General features: G+C 40.1%; 1 protein-coding gene across 1 annotated transcript in view; it reads left to right on the top strand.

Annotated features, from left to right (window-relative positions):
* LOC121397216 (high affinity immunoglobulin gamma Fc receptor I-like) overlaps positions 1–16,342 on the top strand; it is a 36,928-nt gene extending 20,586 nt beyond the window's left edge. Inside the window, exons 5-12 of the mRNA XM_041573606.1 lie at positions 807–926; positions 3,119–3,146; positions 5,512–5,576; positions 9,248–9,319; positions 10,900–10,968; positions 12,828–12,899; positions 13,989–14,014; positions 16,118–16,342. Of these exons, the coding sequence (XP_041429540.1) occupies positions 807–926; positions 3,119–3,146; positions 5,512–5,576; positions 9,248–9,319; positions 10,900–10,968; positions 12,828–12,899; positions 13,989–14,014; positions 16,118–16,156 (491 nt within the window). The 3' untranslated portion in view covers positions 16,157–16,342. The remainder of the gene's footprint in view (positions 1–806; positions 927–3,118; positions 3,147–5,511; positions 5,577–9,247; positions 9,320–10,899; positions 10,969–12,827; positions 12,900–13,988; positions 14,015–16,117) is intronic.
* The last annotated feature ends 2,978 nt before the right edge of the window (positions 16,343–19,320 follow it).

Genomic DNA, 19,320 nt, shown 5'->3' on the forward strand with positions numbered 1-19,320 from the left:
GACAGGTTTCAGTAAGCGCAAGTAGGTTAAAGGAATTTGCAATGAAATGGTTGTGTATAGCGGTGAGTTTGTTGCAGACAGATCTGGCATTCCAGAGAGCACAGGAAAGATTAACTAGGTTTTTGGGTATAGGAGTAAGAGTTCTGTACTGATTGAATTTGCTCCGGAGAGAAGGATCTCGTGGCCGTGATATAACTGGGATGGGGTAAGGGCCAGGGTTTGGGGAAATATCCCCAGCTGCCAGCAATAGAAAGGAAAGATAGACTAAGTGAGAGTGGGATTTATAAATCCTTAGTTTGTATGAAAAAGAGGAGGAAAGAGGAAAAAGAGGAGTTTTGTGGAATAGCAAAAGATTTAAACAGGCTGGTGAATCTTCAAAATACTTTATGTTACACCTTTCTGGTAACTGGTCTACTGAAAAAGAATTATTAAGCACTTGGATGGATTATATATATATTATGTAAATAGGCCTCAGCTGACATCTTTAGCAGAGGGAAAGTCCTTATATAACAAAAAACATGAGAGCCTACATTAAAAAAATCATTTTGAACTATTATTGGCCGTAGATGATGATGGACATATTGTTGGGTGACATGATTATGTTTGTTTTTGGGGACAAATAAATGTATCAGCTTTGGAGAGGGTGTAGTAAAAGAAGAGAAGCCTAGGGCGGCTATCAAAGGATCCTCAAAAGTTTTATGCTCTCGCTGACAGAATTACCTCTGTTTCTATCAACCTGCTCCTCTCCATGTCTACATTTCCAACCACCATTTACACTTGTTATTTAACACTGTCTATTTCAACAGGTAGATATATATCCTACATGGTTGGTGGGAGCCTCGTGGCACTACTGATCCTCACAGTCGCTATTATATTCATGTGCAGGAGAAAAGCATCGCACTGTAACCGACAGTCACACAGGACAGGTAACTGCCATTTTGTGCGTCTGCATTTGCATGATGTTTGTCACTGTATGGTTTTATTTTATCACTGCACTCCATACCACTCAGTTGGTGCTTTATAGCAGATGTTGTTTGAAGAGCAAATAGAAGCAAAAAAGCCTGTTAATAACGGCATGCCGTCCCATATTAAGAAAGTCCCTACATTTCAAATATCTGACATGAGCAATTATTAAATAAAAAGCAATATCCTATAATGAAAGAGGAACTTTACTATATAGCTCTTGGAAATGTAGCGTTGTTTTAGTGTATATTAGTCTTGGTCATTTATAATAGGAATCGATTGTGCCTGGTAGGACATAATGGGACAGATTCCCTAATGGACGAATTTTAGCCAGCGACCGATTCACACACCTCTCACCAATTTGCCAGGCGCAAATTCACTAATATGCGAAGTTGCGTCCTGGGCGCCAAATTCTGGCAACTTTTTTCAAGCGTTACTTCGGCACTGTGAGCATTTCGAAGCAAAGATGTGCTAGCGTTTGTGAAAATTCACTAGTGATCTTACGCTTAGGTCAATTTGAATAGGGCAGGTACATTAAAGTTGTATGGACGTCTTTATTAGAGATGCAAAAGGTAAAGGTGCAAATGCTTGAAGTGGCCATTTTTTATTACCAATGTCCAAGGAACCTTAATATTATACACTACACATGAACCCACTGTCAAATGAATGTTCCATATGTTATCAAATGTCTGGGGAAAAATGTTTAGGACTTTTGCAATCCTGCTTAAAAAAGGAAAAGTCACCAGCATTTTTTAAACTTTAATGCATTTTCGGCAGACAGGATATGATTTAACTGACATAAGGTTAAGGAAGGTCCAGCTTCATTGTAGCAGTTCAGCTGGTCTGAGGTGGCAAAGTCAACTCTGGCACTAGAAGTAACGTTCAGTAAAATCCGCACTTTACTAAATTTGCGGATCAACGACCATTCACCAGAGCGAAAATTCGCCTGGCGATGGTCCCGTTCGCTAGTGAATTGTCATCTGCACCTGTTAGTGAATTGGCGATGTCCCTGCCGATTGGATTCCTGGTGAAAAATCAGTAGCGTTAGCAACTTCGCCCTTTAGTGAATCTGCCCAATGTTTGTGCTTTTGGCTGGCCCTTGGGTTTCTCTGCATGAGTTGTAATATGAACTGCATAAGATTTAGATCTAGGAATTGCACAGTTTTCCCTAAAGATTAGTAGCTTGCCCTATATATATATATATACTTTTGCAGAGATATGGTTAAACAGACATCCATATGGCATAAAATTTCCCATAAGAGTCTACTGATTGTAGGGACAGGAAAATTAAGTTTTCAGTTTTCCAGCAGGCTTTTCTGGAAGAGTTTATAGTATCCCTATCCTGTGATATTATTATTATTAACATGTATTTTTAGAGAGCCAACATATTGTGCAGTGCTGTAAAATAAATGTTTTATACAAAGAAATCATGTGAATTACATACATAGAACACATATGGGGTTATGTAATTAAAGGCACTAATTTTGCCCAGGGGCAGTAATCTATAGCAACCAATCAGCAGGTAGAATTTCCTGGCCACATGTTTAAAAGCAAACATCTTATTGGTTGCTTTTGGTTACTGCTCCTGGGCAAACTTAGTGCCTTTTAATACATGTGGGGGATAGAGTTACATAAACAACAACCAGTACCAGTACAAAAGGTGAGGAAGGCCCTGTGCAAAAGAGCTTACAATTTAAAGGGGAATATAAGATGTAAGTAAGAGCACCATGTGGAACTGCCAGTGTCAGATGATTTCTCCAGTGGTATGAAATCTTGGCATGGTGCCAAACCTACTGTAGGTCCCAGAAAAGTTCTATCCTGTGTGTACTAGCCAGTGTACTAGCCAGTGTGGGAGTCAATAGCTTCTTTGGCAGGTCCTATAGTAGAACAAGAAATATAACGCTAGTTAGTTAAGGTAACCTAAAGTCTCAATAAGTAGTAGAAGAGGGATAAACACCTTGGTTACTAGTACAAGACTATGGAGCCATGTTTTTATTTAGTGAGTGGTAACCATTCTCTATAAAATGGCAAATCTGTTCAAGAGACCTAGAAAGAATAAAGGTAAGAAATTCAATGAAACCCATGTTCAACCCCGGGATCAGCCAAACAGGGCACTCGTTACTAATAACATTAAACTATTCTTCTTTCCACACAGACTCAGAAACCTCTTTTACTTGTTGTGGGTAAGTAAATATAATTCATTTTGATTTAATATTTTTTAACATTAATACTGTTGAATTTTTTTTAATTACTACACTCAATGTGTGTCCTTCATCAGCCCCTTTCCTTGATACACTAATATAGGGATCGGCTATAGGTGCAGGAAAATGCTCTGAGTTGCTATGAACAAATGGAAAGGTACAGATGGATCAGGTTTCATTGAAGCCAACAGGCACAAGTAGCAACACTTTTTTCCCCAGTGAAATGAATAGAGTAAATAATGTGCAATGTGAACACCAGATATAGCAACTCTGCCCCAATTATACATTTAGGGGCAGATTTATTAAGGGTTGAATAGTAAATTCAAATTCAAATTCTTTCATTTTTTTTGGTGTCGAAATTCACACATTCAAATTTTTATCCCCTAATTCAAATTGAAATTCGAATGTGAGATTTATCACACCTCAACCATGGAAACAGTTCTAATTTCGGATATTTGCCATCTAAAATCTGCTGAGTTCATGTACAAGTCAGTGGCAGAGGTCCATTGAACCATTTGAATATGTTAATTGCCTTCTTGCCATTCGAGTTTTTTTCGGAGGGAAAACTCAATTCGAATTCGATTCGAATTTTCAGTTTCAGGTCGGGACAATTCAATTGAATATTAGACGTTCACATAAATTCACATAAATTTGACCTTTGATTAATCTGCCCATTAAATTAACATGAATTGAACATGAATGTAGAGTCATGTTACTGTGACATACAGTATATATTTTAAAAGTACCAAAATTAATATTGGTATGATGTAGAGAGTGATATTTGCAATTTGCAATTGTCTTCATTTTTTATTTTCTTTTGCAGTTTGCAGTTTTGAGTTATCTGATTTCTAGGGTTGCTGTCAGTGATTTGACAGTGAGACTGGAATATATAGTAAATATTCTAGGGGGACTGAATAGAAAGATAAGCAAAACAAAGTAGCAAAACCAATAAAATTGTTTGTCCATCTAATTGTCCATAAAATTGCTTAACTCTGTTTTTGCTTATACTGCATTAATCACATATCGCGTTACTGAGTCACTATTACATCTACCATTAAGACTGTTCCATATATTTTAACTGCTGTCTGTGTGGGAACTTAAACATCAAATGTACATGTTGTGCTGTAGATACCAGTGGCACTATTTTCAGCTGTTCTGAATGGTAGAGAATGCTACCCAATTTAGTCCCTATAATCTGGTGGGTGTCCTGTGGGGAACTACACCTTACTATATTTACCTTGGTGGAGCACAAAGCTGCTCTTACATGCTATAACACAAGCTACCTGCCACTATCCTCAACTGAGGCCTTCTGTTTCAGAATCTCCAGCACATCCTCCTCCAGCCCCCGGTAAAGTCCAAAGAGACAGAACTATATGTTCCCTCCACATTTATAGACTAGGGAATTGAAACTACAACCACTACCCCTCGACCTAGGGAAACTCATACTTCGCCCAGGTCATAAGTACACTGGGAGGCACATTTATCATGGGTCGAATTTCGAATTCATGCAAGTTTTTTTAAACTCCACTAAACTTCCATAAATTCAAAATTAATTGGACTAGTTGAAATGTATTATCGAATTTTGTAAACACAAACAAATTTAAACAACCCTAAAACTCAAATTCGATTTGAATTATAAAAACTCGATTTGAGTTTTTTTTCTCCTAAAAAAACCCTCAAATGTCAGGAAGGCTGTAAACATCACCAAATTGATCTCTGGAACTCTCTGCATCTAAGGATAGTAGCAACAGTGGAGTGTGTGTATTTTGTGCTATTTGAACGAGATCCATCATATGTCTAGTGACGTCTGATGCCTGTCGTTGACTAATGAAGCCGACCTGATCTGGGTTCACTAGGGATGGCAGCACTTGCTGAAGCCAAGTGGCTAACAGTTTGGCATATATTTTTATATCCGTATTTAGGAGAGCTATTGGCCTGTTGTTGTGGACGAGCTCTGGGGCCATTCCTGATTTTGGGATGGTGGAAATAATCGCTGTGAGCATCTCTGGTGGGAATGTTTCCTTTTCCTGTGCTTCTTGGTACAGGAGGAGGAGATGGGGTGCTAATTGGGTCGTAATTATCTCACTGTTTATCACTGTTCCCAGACTGTTAGCAGTCTGCGTTGGGTGGCTGTGGTTAGGTGGTTCTTCCTAAGTAGAAAAGGATCTGGGTTTTCAATGAAAAATAGAGACAACATGGGGAAAGCAGATCTGGAGATCCTGAAACCACTTTCCTGCTCTCTGTAATTGCAATAATAGTTTAGCAATGGTACATAGTAGGACACACTGCAGGTGTATAATAACACATAGAACATCAATATAATACATCTGACTCTTTTGATTTCTAGGATTGAAAATCAAGGCCACGGCCCAAACTCTGCAAGAGATGTTGGAAAATTTGACTCCTGCAACTGTAAGCAGACAAACTTATTGTCTAAAGACTCTGAAAGCATTTTATTCCTCTATTATCAAACAGGAAACACAGGATAGATGCATTTCCATGTAGTAAAGGACATCATTTAGATGTTATGAACTGTCATGGGGGTAAGTCCCTGGGAAGTCACTGGTAACATTTTAATAAGGCTCATTGTGACTGCAAAAAACAGACAGCTATCCAAAACTCCATACTTTTATGAATAATAATGATGTAGCACTTGAAATTGTTATGCATCTAGCCAATGTTGACCAATAAATGTATTTTTCTTATTTCACATTTCTTTCATCTTCAGTTGGGTGAAGTGCATTCACCTGCACAGTTTTATGTATTCCAGGAGGCCTTCCTTCCTCTTGATACACTGGTCCTCAGATCCTTCTGTGCATGAGTCCTGAAGCTGGTGTGCATCTGGACACATGCACTCGCCATGACATCGAATTTGCCTGCCAAAATTTGAAAATAAAAGGCATTTTTCTTTATCCCAACTCTTGCCAAAGCTGGCTCTGTTTACTACAGTTGCTGCCTAGTTTTGACTCCTGGTTATTGACTCCATGCTAGTGATGGGCAGAGGAATTCACCAGGCATGGATTTGCAGTGGAAAAATTTGCTGTGAAATAAGAAATGTTGGGCGTCAAAATTGTCACTCATGTCAAAATTGTTGCGTGTCAAAATTACTTTGACGCCCATTGTCTTCAATGCGTTTCAGAGTCATGTGTATAAAAATCGTTGCTCACTTTGACTTTGACGCCCATTGTCTTTAATGCATATCGCTAGTTTTCGAAGTTTTGCAAATTTTGCAGCGAAACGGGATAGATTTGGTCATTTGCCCATCCGTTCCTGTGTCCTGACTTCAATTTCTCACTGCCTACCCAGATTCGTTGTCAGCTTTGACTAAGATTCTTTATTAGCTTTATCTGTACTGTGCTTTAGACCAAACATTGCTGTGTTCCTGTTAACCTACAGTGAGACATTTCAGAGCCCTAAAATGCTGTCAATGCTGGTTCCAACAGGACTCTCCTACTTCACCGAAGAGATCAATCAAGCAGTCCCAAGGTTCCTGCTTCACATATTGTGACACACCATGGCAGAGCATGTTGGTGCCTGCACAGTGCTCTCCCTGTTGATCACCCCAACAAAGTGTAATGTAGAGATAGACATGCACTAGGTGGTACCTAAAACTGCCATTGTATAATTCACAATATAATTCATAATATAGGATCTGTCTGATGGTGTACAGTTAAGTTACTGCCTTAAAGGATCAATAAGAAGGGATATTGTCCCTCTAAGACAGTGGCTCCAAAAACTTTAGGGCTGGATTTCCTCATTGAGGTTCCTTGTAGGAAATAGGTGCCCCCAACCTGAGGGTCAGTTTGAGGGATAACTGCGGATAAATGATCATTTACTGACTCATCTGACATATCTAGAAATAGAGCAAAGTAAATGTTATGGGTTTATATATTTGAAATCTTTGCATAAGATATGAGGGTCTGCAATGCTGCACCAACCAATAACACTTCAAACCAGATGTGAGCTTCCGGTAGCGAAACCCAAGGCCCCGGCACAGATTTCAGCACAGAAACGGACACTGACACAGCCTTTTACGGTTAAATTGCAGCGTTGCTGGCGTTTATTTGCAATATAACACAATTCTTCAGCCCAATGGCTTCACATGGGGAATCACATAACAGACAGACCAGCTTTACACCCTCACTGGTGTTCTCTTTAAAGGGATACTGTCATGGGAAAAAAAAATAATTTCAAAATGAATCCGTTAATAGTGCTGCTCCAGCAGAATTCTGCACTGAAATCCATTTCTTAAAAGAGCAAACAGATTTTTTTATATTCAATTTTGAAATCTGACATGGGGCTAGACATTTTGTCAATTTCCCAGCTGCCCCTGGTCATGTGACTTGTGCCTGCACTTTAGAAGAGAAATGCTTTCTGGCAGGCTGCTGTTTTTCCTTCTCAATGTAACTGAATGTGTCTCAGTGGGACATGGGTTTTTACTACTGAGTGCTGCTCTTAGATCTACCAGGCAGCTGTTATCTTGTGTTAGGGCTAGTCCACACGGGGAGATAGCGACGCGTTTGCGGTCGCGGCGACAAAGCGCCGCGACCGGCGCAGGCGACAGTTTTGTATGGGCGTCTATGTAAAAACGCCTGTGCTAACCACACGAGGCGATGCGCTTTTCAACAGTCGCCTGAAAAAGCCTGGCGAGGCATTTTCAGGCGACTGTTGAAAAGCGCATCGCCTCGTGTGGTTAGCACAGGCGTTTTTACATAGGCGCCCATACAAAACTGTCGCCTGCGCCGGTCGCGGCGACCGCAAACGCGTCGCTATCTCCCCGTGTGGACTAGCCCTTAGGGAGCTGTTATCTGGTTACCTTCCCATTGTTCTTTTGTTTGGCTGCTGGGGAGGAAAAGGGAGGGGGTGATATCACTCCAACTTGCAGTACAGCAGTAAAGAAAAGAGTGATTGAAGTTTATCAGAGCACAAGTCACATGACTTGGGGCAGCTGGGAAATTGACAATATGTTTCAGATTTCAAAATTGAATATAAAAAAATCTGTTTGCTCTTTTGAGAAATTTTTTTGGATTTCAGTGCAGAATTCTGCTGGAGCAGCACTATTAACTGATTCATTTTGAAATATTTTTTTTTTTCCCATGACAGTATCCCTTTAATCACATTTCAGTTTGGCCCTCACTGGCTTTCAGTGGACCACAAGTCCCAGAATCCTCTCTGGGCACACTTGAGACACTTGTCTCCTGGGAGTGGTTTCTCTGGTCCTCTGCCAGACCTTTGGAGCTCTCTCCAACTCAGGGGAATCACCCTCTGGTTCCCTGGTGCTTACCAGCTCTCCTTCTGTGGCCCCTCACCCTCCTCCACTTAAGGAGGCACTAGGGGAAGCAGCAGCAGCACTGAGGTGTTGCTCCACACCTCCTTTTAACTATCCTTAATTAACTAATTAGCTAGCTACCTAGTTTCGGCAGCTGCAAAACCTTACATAGAGCAATGGATGGAAGCCCATCCTGCTCTCATCCATCCACTCCAGGGACCCATAATCCACACTTTAGACATCTTTACTAGCTGCAGAAATACAGTTTTCCCTGGAGTTTTGATTTCACCAGCCTAATGCTGGTGAAATACACACAATATAGTGCCCTTTAGACACCCATATCTTACACAGAATGTATGAAAAAAACCCGCCTCCAACTTGATACCTTGATACCCTAAACAAATAATTAAATGCTACCTTACCCTATAAGTTATATCATGGTGATACCCACAAGATCTATTGGTGGGATTGCCTCTCAGGGTTGATCCTAGTATAGAAGCACAACATTTTGGATATTAAAGTGAAAATTGGCCCTTGTTATATGAATGGAGGTGTTACCTCTGTAAAACTTGTTCTCTCTGAAGGACTTCATCACCATATGTAGAATACAGAGACCACACTTGGCAACAAACACTTTTTTGGGTAAAGTACTTTTAAAATATCTTACACTCCTAATTCAAGATGGTGGATCCATCCAAAAATGAGAAACAGTTTTTTTAAAGATTATATCACAATACTAAATGCAGTCAAAAACATCCATGATGGCAGTACTTCACAGAAGTTCCTAAATATGAATGTTTTTGCTCTCTTTTAGTTTCCACCAGAGGCCTCCATGATGATGAAGACATTTCTTATGCTGCACTTGCCTTCAAAGGTCAAACGAAAGGTCAGTTTTGAGGACAAACACAACTGTTGTTACACAGTGTGCTGCTGCAAACTGGGTATTATGGTAGGGAGAGACTGGATGAGGATGAGATCCTGTAAGTTGAATGTAGTTGCACGTGTCAAAAAATAATGGGCATGATGCAAAAATGTGATTTGTAAACTATATGGAAGTGTAACCATCAGACATGGGAACACAGAACGGAACATTGCATGCTGTGTCTGCATCAGACGAGATAAAATCTGATTGTGACTGTAAGACTTTTTCTTCTAATGGAAATACATTGTCGGATGTACCATAGACACTTGAACAAAATGCAGCATCTGATCCCCCCTGTTGTAATGTATTTCAATGAGAAGAAAAAGTCTTTCAGTCACCATCAGATTTTATCTTGTTGGACGAGGACAACGTGAGGACACCAAGCAGCGTTCCCTTTCTGACAGTTGCCTCATATCAGATTGCATTGCTTTCATGTTTTTTACACATCAAACATTTCTATCAGTGTAACACCTGCGACTACATCCAATTTGTAGAATGTGATCTGTCGATTTGACACCATCCTACAATGTGTGTACTAGTGTACTTTAGCCTTAGGTATAGGCAAGTCTAGTGTAGGAGAAAGGTGTGCCCAACCTGTGGGACATCGAGAACCATCGAGACATCCAAAGAAAGGCAGCTGCCTACATTTGTTGAAAAATTACAACACCTAGCTTTTCTGCATTACTTGAGCGCTAGAATTAATGTGGGGTGCAAAATTCAAGGCAACAGGGGATGCCTATCCCTGTACTAGCCAAAGGTAATAACATAATTCGGTTTAAATGTTTAATCATTTTGACATTAATGACATTATATCTATATCTATCTATCTATATATATCTATATATCTATATCTATATCTATATCTATATCTATATCTATATCTATATATATATATATATATATATATATATATATATATATATATATATATATAGCAGCTGCCAGATTAGCTTGGTATGACATTACTTCCTGCCTGAGTCTCTTCCTGCTCACTCATAGCTCTGGGCTCAGATTACAGCAGGGAGGGGAGAGGGAGGAAAGAGCAAACTGAGCATGCTCAAGCCCTAGCCCTGGAGGTTTAAGCTGAAAACAGGAAGTCTGATACAGAAGCCCATGAGTACACAATAGAAGGAAAGAAATTCTGTGTTTCTTTTGACAAAGTACTCAGAGCAGACATCACCATATTGTTTGTAGGGTAGGCGCTCAAAGAGCAATCCTGCAGGCAGTAGTAGTAAAAAAAGGTCTTTATTGAAGTACAAGTGTGGATTACAGCCTTACGTGTTTTGTGTTCTCACAACACTTCATCATAGGCAGAAAGTCTGATACAGAAGCCCATGTCTACACAATAGAAGAAAAGAAATGTGTTGTTTCTTTTGACAGAGGACTCAGCGCACCAGGGTTTACTGGTGTATTTATATAGACCTTTCTGATAAAGCTTACTTAATTTTAGCCTGTCCTTCTCCTTTAACCTGTATCAGTCTTTCACTTCCTTGCAGTACCAAATCTTTGTTTGCAGTACCTCATACCACATTGCTCTCTTTTAGTTTCCACCAGAAGCCTCCATGATGAAGACATTTCTTATGCTGCCCTTGCCTTTAAAGGTCAAAATAAAGGTCAGTTTCCAGAATCACAATTGGCCCCCCAATGCCAAACTTGTTGGAAGGCAAATTTGCAATGCTGTCCTTAGATACACTGCACCATGTGGGTTGTGTGATAAGGAGATACCTCCTCTAATATCCTGTTTGCGTTCTTGGTATTTGAAAAATACTCACAGTCAGGTTTGCAGCTATGTAAGGCCAGGGACAGGCTACCTTTGCACTACATGTTTTGTAAAAATACTCTTTCCTGTATCTTTGCTTTAAGGGTCTGTTATGTTAGACCACACAGTGGCACATGAGACAAGAAGGTCTTAAAGCCTTTGAACCCTAAAAAAACAATTAAAGGAGACATATAGCATAATTAAAAAAAATATTTAATCTTGTAGGCAATAATGAATAATATATGGTGCTGCTTTTATTCCGGGCTAAAGATTAATACTGTCAGTAATATTTACCCTATATTGGAGCTCCTCATAGAGCTGCTATGGTTCCTGTCTGTGTTCAAATGAGGAGCAGGGGTGTCTTAATGGTCCCTTCCAGAAGCACAGTAGGAGAGGAACAGCCAGTCACAGCCTTTCAGTCACACAAGTGAAAGGCTCCAGTTCCCTATCAGGTCTGCCTAGCTACTGATTGGTTCCTATCATACAGTGCAGTGTCCTTAGTGCTTCAGTCTCCCATGCTCAGCCTGGTTAAGGAGGCAGCAGGAAGTGGAATAGATGGGCAGGACTAGTAGGGGTTTCTAGAAATTTTCAATAAATCAACCTGAAACATTTTTTAAGCAAATTCCCTCTATATTTATAAGAGAACAATGCACTAGTACATTCTGTTTTTTTACATAAAGGGCCAGATTCAGTTTAGTGAGAAAAAGGTTTATCACATGAAAACTCATGGGTGAGATTAAATTTGAGACTCAATTCAGTTTAAAACTGGAGTTTTAAAGTTCCAGTGTAAAAAACTAGTAGTGAATTTGGAGAAACATTTTTTCTCCTTGAATTGAATCTTGTCCATGAGTTTCCATGTGATAAACCAGGAGATAGCTTTTTCTCACTGAATCGAATCTGACCCAATATGCCTCCTTTCAAGGTTACCTTACCCCACCAGTGATATTGTCCACAACATCTATTTGTGAAATGATTTCACAGGGTTCCAATGGAGAAGCTCTCTACTTTTACAAAAAATTACTTTTCACAACCTTAAAATCCTGAGATAGTTTTGAGATAAAAGTGGGTATTAAATGGAGGCATGCTTCCTACTTCTGTCTATAAGACTTCATTCCCATGTAGAGGTTTGAGATCACATTTCCTAACAAACATACATTCTATGTGATTACTTTTGAAATATCTTGTACACAAGCAAGATATTTACTTTTGTCACAACTAGGTTGGCAACTTCCAATTCAAGATTGGAATTGCTAAAATGAGAAGAAGCAATATCAAAGGCAATATCCATGAGTGATTGGGAAGACATCTGGGAAAATGGATGGATAGGGGTCAAAAGTGTGAGACAGAGGGAGAACATATACAAGACAATATTGAATTTATTACCCAAATAAATTTAACATGTTCTACCCAAAGGTACTAAATCAGTGTTGGAGCGATTGTTGTCAGGTAGGCAAACTGACACATATACTGTATTGTGAGTAATATAATGAAACTGATGGAAGATTTGACCTTGAAATATAAGAGAAGACATAGAACATTATGATCAAATATGGCTTTAACAAAATAATTACAGCTTAGACCACATCAGTAGTTATAGAAGATTATTTTAAAGGCTGTACTTTACTCTACAGCTATTTTATGAAATTATGAAAGTAGCTTTTCTAAGGAAGTCATGGTTCCTAAATATGAATGTTTTTATGCTCTCTTTTTCAGTTTCCACTAGAGGCCTCCATGACGAAGAAGACATTTCTTATACGGCACTTGCCTTTAAAGGTCGAAAGAAAGGTCAGTTTTAGGACCAAACGTAGGTCTGGTTATACAGTGGACAGTCACCAAGAGACAGGCAAGCCTATCCCCCCATGCCACACTTGTTGGGCACTGATATTGTGCACAATATGGTAAGGAGAGAATTAGAATTCTTCTAGCAAACTTGCTTGCCTGCTTGACTTTTATAAAAGCTACAATGTGGTATGAAGCTTCCAAAATGGTATATATTAAAGTCATACTGGGAGAGTGCTGTTCTGCAAAATTTGGGGCATCCACAAAGGAAAAACAGAAAAGAAAGAAAGGCTTTTCTGCACACTACTAATTGTATAACCAGACAGTTTATCCATACATTGATTTGAGAGCTGTGCCTAACCCATTCCATCAGATAAAAAAGTACGCAAGAGAGCAGGGCACGGAGGACTAAAAATATGTTTTCCTAAATAGTGAAGATAGCAAAAACACAAACAATAACACGGAGATAGATAAGTCATATGCAGTTATCTAAAAATGCAATACAATGAATACAATACATGTATTCCAAAATTCATACCTGCTACGTACATACGGTATGGTGGAGAATAAGAAGTATTATTATAGCACCCCCAAAATCCAGTATTTCTATAGTGGGAAAGATTATTATTAAATGCTGTTACATTCTGTTACTTCTCAGCAACACATTTGTAATTACTGTGATTGAGACTAAACTGTCTTGTTGTTCTCATATTTTCCCTTCAACTTTCCTGACTATTATGGTCTGTTCCAATGAATTGGGTCATCTCATAATATGTCCAAAATAAAATTGCTTGAGTCTGGTCCTTCAAGTGGAAGGTTAGACTTGAATTGGTCAGTGATTCACTTGTTTGTTAAAAAAAACCAAAAACATTCAATTCTTCAATATCAGAAATCATATTTGAACCATAGTGGGAGAATGAGAATTTGATTAAATACACATCCTCCAGCACCATATTATGATACTGTATGAGTTCAAGTCCTTGTCAAATACTACAATTTTCAGGAATGTATTATGTAATTATTATGTTGCCATGAAAGTTGTACTATTCCCCAAGTCTCTTTGATACTCTTATTAATAACGTGTTTATTTTCCAGATATGAAATCCCCAGCCAGCAATGTTGTAAGTATCAGTTGAAGTAGAGCTATATGTCTGTAAAGGTTCTCATTTATCCAGGTCATTGTATATCTTCATTAATAAGTCAAATCAACTGGACTTTCTTTTTCTTTTTCCTTTAAGACATTTTGTTTGTCATCTGAACGGCTTGTACACATACAATGCTGTTTTAGCACCTCTCCCTGGACAGTTTAATAACATTTTTAATAATCATAGCTCCAATCATGCCAATATCATTGTCACGGCCGGCACCCAATACCAGAACAAGTGCCAAGTACCCTGGTCTTGGCTCGGCTTCACCAGTAGTGTGACCACCTTTGGGCTTCGGGAGGAGCCCTTAGCTTATTTGGGTGCCACCTGGACTTAACGAGGGGTACAAGGCGAGATGTTCTGGCTGGCAAAGGAGCACGACCGGATAGCAAGAATCTTTGGGCAGAAGGTCAAGGAACAAGGCGTCTGGTAGAAACGGAAACAGGACAGACCAGATCAGGACAGGCAGATAACAGAATCGTCAGGCAGGCAAGGGGTCAAAACCAGGTAATCAGACTAGAACAGGCAGGAGGAGTTGTCGTTATGCAGGCAAAGGGTCAAAACCAGGTAATCAGACAGACAGGATCAGGCAGACTCGGTAGTCAATAAACAGGCAGGATCAGGATACAGAGGTCAGAATAGTCAGGAACAGGCTGGGTCAAACACGGAAAGAACAATCAGGATAGTAATTCAGAAACAGGTAGCACAAGGCTCAGGAAACCACAGGATATGATCCTATAACGGCCACTGGCTACAGATCTGAATGGGCCTTAAATAGGGTCCCAATTCGCGCCAAAACATGCGCAAATTTGCATCTTTAAGAGACACGCAGGCGCGCGCGCGCCCTTGGAAGCTCACAATGGCGCCGGCGAGGAGAGGACAGGAACGGCGCAGCGGGCGTCCCCACCAAGGACGCGGCGTTGACCCCGCTACCCACTAGACCACCAGGGTAGGTTCTTACAATCATCAACACCTTGCCTCCACGAGCTCTTTGACCCCATGCTGGTTTTACTAATCAGATAATGCTAATTGGAGTAAGATTCCAGGGTATATAATCAGAAATATTTATGTACAAGACATTCTGAATTGAGAAAGCCAGTCGGTTGACTAGTGAAACGTCTTCAAGGAAAAATGAACATTTAGCAAGTCCAGTTTATATTTAAATGGTTTATTATTGACTCAGAAGTCTTGTGACTTTAACTTCGGCCCTGTAGATCTTGCAAGAAGGGAACTTGGAAGGGACTGTGGATTGGCTTGGGTTTCATTCTCCTTGAAGCTTACATCCTGACCTCAACCCAACTGAACATCTATAGGATAAACTATAGCACCAACTACCAGCCAGGTCTGATCCCCCAACATGAATGCCAAACCTTAGCAATGCTGAATGGAAGCAACTACTAACAAAAATGTTCCAACATCTAGTATCATTTAGGGTAAGGACACACTGGACGATTTGTCGCCAACGATTTAAAAAAGTAAATCGCGGTGACAAGACGATCGTCTTTTTTGAACAGATGATTCACAGCGACTATTGGCACAGAGCGATTTGTATCCCATTACTCTGTGCGGTACGTGCTCCACCCAAACCGGAAACGGTTTGTGCTTCCCGCTGTAACCTGGCGTCTTTATGTTCTTGCTTTCTTGCGTCATTGCGTTCGCATTGTAATTTGAATACAATTGCTGCTACTTATCTGTATGTGTGTGCGTGTCTAGGAGATTTCAGTGCTTTTCTAAGTACATGCTATTTCTGATAAATCGCTCGGAAAAGGGTCTCAGTGCGCTGTGGGCACAGGAGCTGGCGTCTTTCATTTGTTTTTGTTCAGAGACAAAACGAGCGATATGTAGCCGCGATTTGCTTTTTAAAAACGTTGGTGACAAATCGTCCAGTATTATGACTTGTTTACTTGTGTCAACCAATCAGTTATTAGATTACATAGGGTTTAGGTGAAATGATTGGTTGATGATGGTCACTGTGCTTTTGATAATGATGTTCTTAGAGAAATAATACTTATAAACTTACTGACTGTCACACAGAACAAATCTGTTCATCTTGCTGTTTTTTTGTTTTTTTATATGAAGGACACATACGCACAACTGAAGAATCAAGCACGTAGATAGATGTCCTGTCTGTAGAACGAGACATTACTGGATCTTCCAGCAGGGTTTCCGAAACCTCATCAGAAAGACATACACATATTCATGGTTTTCTTTATTGCTGTTAAAATAACTTCTTTTTACAGGTACCGTTATCTGGAAACCCATTATCCAGAATGTTCAGAATTCCAAGAAGGCCGTCTGCCATAGACCCCATTTTAATCAATTAATTAAAATTTTTAACAGTTTCCCTTTTCTCTATAATAATAGAACAGTACCTTGTACTTGATCCCAACTAAGTTGTCATTTAACCATATTGGTGGTAAAACAATCCATCTCGATTTCACTAATGTTTAAATGATACTTAACAAACTTTAGGTTTGGGGATCAGAATTATGCAAAGATCCCTACATCTGAAAAACTCCAGGTCTCACGCATTTTCTACTACTTAGTTATGCTATATCTACAGTAGATAAATAAAAAAGATACTGCAACCCAAGTCCAGTAAACTCAATTTAGCTCAATTTAGTTGAGAATCTTTACAAAGAATTTTAAGATATACTGTATAGTAATGTATGGTATGGATTTTAAACACTTTACTCTAAACCAACAGGGTGTGTGATTTTGAACTCATCTAATCTAAGATATTTTTATGGAATTAATCCAGTACAAGTATACAGTATGTATGTTGACCATGCTATATTAAAATTATATCTATTAATTCCTGTGATGCGTTTAATGATTTAACTTTAATGCCAAGATATTAAGGGATACATGTGCTGTTAATATGAATGAATTTTGTTACAACAGCGCCACCTGCTGGTCAGTTTCCCACCAGTCTGACCAGCAAGTAGTCAAGGAAGTTGTCAGGAGAAAGAAAGAGGCTGCTCTGATGTTCTTCTGCTTAAGAAGATTTGAGACAGTTTTTTTGGTTAGAATAGCATCAATTTTACATTCACTTATTTTAAAGGTTTACTTATTCTTTAAGCAAATGTTTAATGTATATAGTATAGATTTAGAGCTAAACCATATTCAAATTAGTTACAAGGCACTTATATCAAAGTTCTGTACATGGGTGAATGACATAAAACCGGGGTGTGATTTATGAGGATTTTGACCTGAACTATTGAAATTTTTTTTGTAAATGTAATTTAAAATCCACATACATTTATGACAAAGGGAGGTTTTTTACTTTTTTTACTTTTAAGCTTGATTCATTTTGTGGGTTTTGACCATTTCTGCAGAGCTTCTGAGGAAGTGGTTATGAACCATGGAATGTGCAAGCTTAAAGAGAAAACCTCCCAGTATCATAAATGTTTTGGATTTTAAAATATACAGTATGTAATAAGCAGTATTGGCAGATTAATGATGTTCCCAACAGCTTTTTGTTGAACTTTGTTGATGTTAAAGCCCAGGCTCTATAGGAATAATTCAATGTTTTATTTTTTGTTAAATCTTCTAAAGTTGTTTGTACTCTTAAGAATGTATTTCTGAATGGCATTTTTTCAGTAAATGGATTATAGCATACTATTTCTCTTCCCTTGTCCTGCTTTATGGCAGCTGAGATTCTAGCTATCTGTATAACAGAACATTCTGTCCCAGTGGCTGCACTGATCCTATCTGATCCCAGTGTCGGACTGGGCCGGCGGGAAACCGGGAAAAAACCCGGTGGGCCCCGGCCCACTTGGGCCCCCGCCGGCCCAGTCCCGGTCCTAAATTGGCCCCCGAACGGCAGTAAAAAAATTTCGGCGCTGTTGCGCATGCACGCGTTGGGGCTGCCGTTCGCGCATGCGCATTGGGGCTGACGTTCGCGCATGCGCACTAGTTTTTGCGCATGCGCACGGGGCCCCCGAGGTTCACAACCCGGTGGGCCCCGACTGCGCCAGTCCGACCCTGTCTGATCCCCATTGTAAGCAGCAGTCCTGTCCTGCTTTATGGCAGCTGAGATTCTAGCTATCTGTATAACAGAGCATTCTGTCCCAGTGGCTGCACAGATCCTATCTGATCCCCATTGTAAGCAGCAGTCCTGTCCTGCTTTATGGCAGCTGAGATTCTAGCTATCTGTATAACAGAGCATTCTGTCCCAGTGGCTGCACAGATCCTATCTGATCCCCATTGTAAGCAGCAGTCCTCCCCTGCTTTATGGCAGCTGAGATTCTAGATATCTGTATAACAGAGCATTCTGTCCCAGTGGCTGCACAGATCCTATCTGATCCACAAAGTGAGCAGACGTGTTTTGTGGAGTTCCTGTGTGGTGCAATTTCCCCTGGCCCTCTAAGGGTCTGGGGGGCAGCTTTTTCCCTGTTTTTGGGAACTTATTTCCAGCCCTTTCCTACTTTTTTATAAAATGGAAAGAAGAGTTTCATCCCGTGTGAAGAAAGAAAAAGTAGTTGCAGAAAGAAGGAAAGGATTGAGACAGAAAATGGAGGTGGAGAAAAGTACAAGCAAAGCTAAAAGCAGCAGGAATAAGGTGGAATACAAGAGAGACAGTGAAAGTAGTGTGGAAGAGGAACTGATGGAAACAAACTCTCAAGCCATGTCAGATGATTTGGAAAGAACTCCAGTTTTATTGTCTGATATGGATGTTTCACAAACAAGCACAAGTATCCCTTTAAGCATGCCCCCTTTACTTTTATCTGGCTCCGGAACCTCTCAGAATGCCCCTAACAGTTTGATGCCTGTTACTGATGTCCCTGCGGAAGTTTCCTCTGAGACAGCGTTGGTGGGCGACAGTGGAGAATGTGAGACCCATGAGAGGAGCGGGACTTTCAGTGTTGGTGTGGAGAAGGCGGCAGTAATGGCGGCAGGTGAGACAGAGCAGACCTGTGATGTGAGTGCGGCGCTTACCAGTGAGTCCCTAAAGCATTGCAAGGCTAGCAGTGCATGCTGGGAGAGAGACCCGGAGAAGGGAACACGTGATGCGGAAGTGGCTGCAGAGAATGCTGCGGATTGTGCCTGTGGAAGCCTTGCTGTGCAAATGGCTGAGGGGGCCTTGGACTGTGCAGAGGAGCCCAGAGTTAAGGTAGGGGCAAAGGGTGCTGTGCAAATACATGGAGACTGTGTTACTACAGAGAGTAAAGACATTGATTCTTGTGTTGATTCCACACGGATTGTTGCAGCTTTAAAAGCTATGGACTCGCTTAGAAAGAGAAAAAGTAAACTAGAAAAAGACATTGAGCTGGAAATTG

Source organism: Xenopus laevis, chromosome 8L (genome assembly GCF_017654675.1).
Source record: "Xenopus laevis strain J_2021 chromosome 8L, Xenopus_laevis_v10.1, whole genome shotgun sequence".
NCBI lineage: Eukaryota > Metazoa > Chordata > Amphibia > Anura > Pipidae > Xenopus > Xenopus laevis.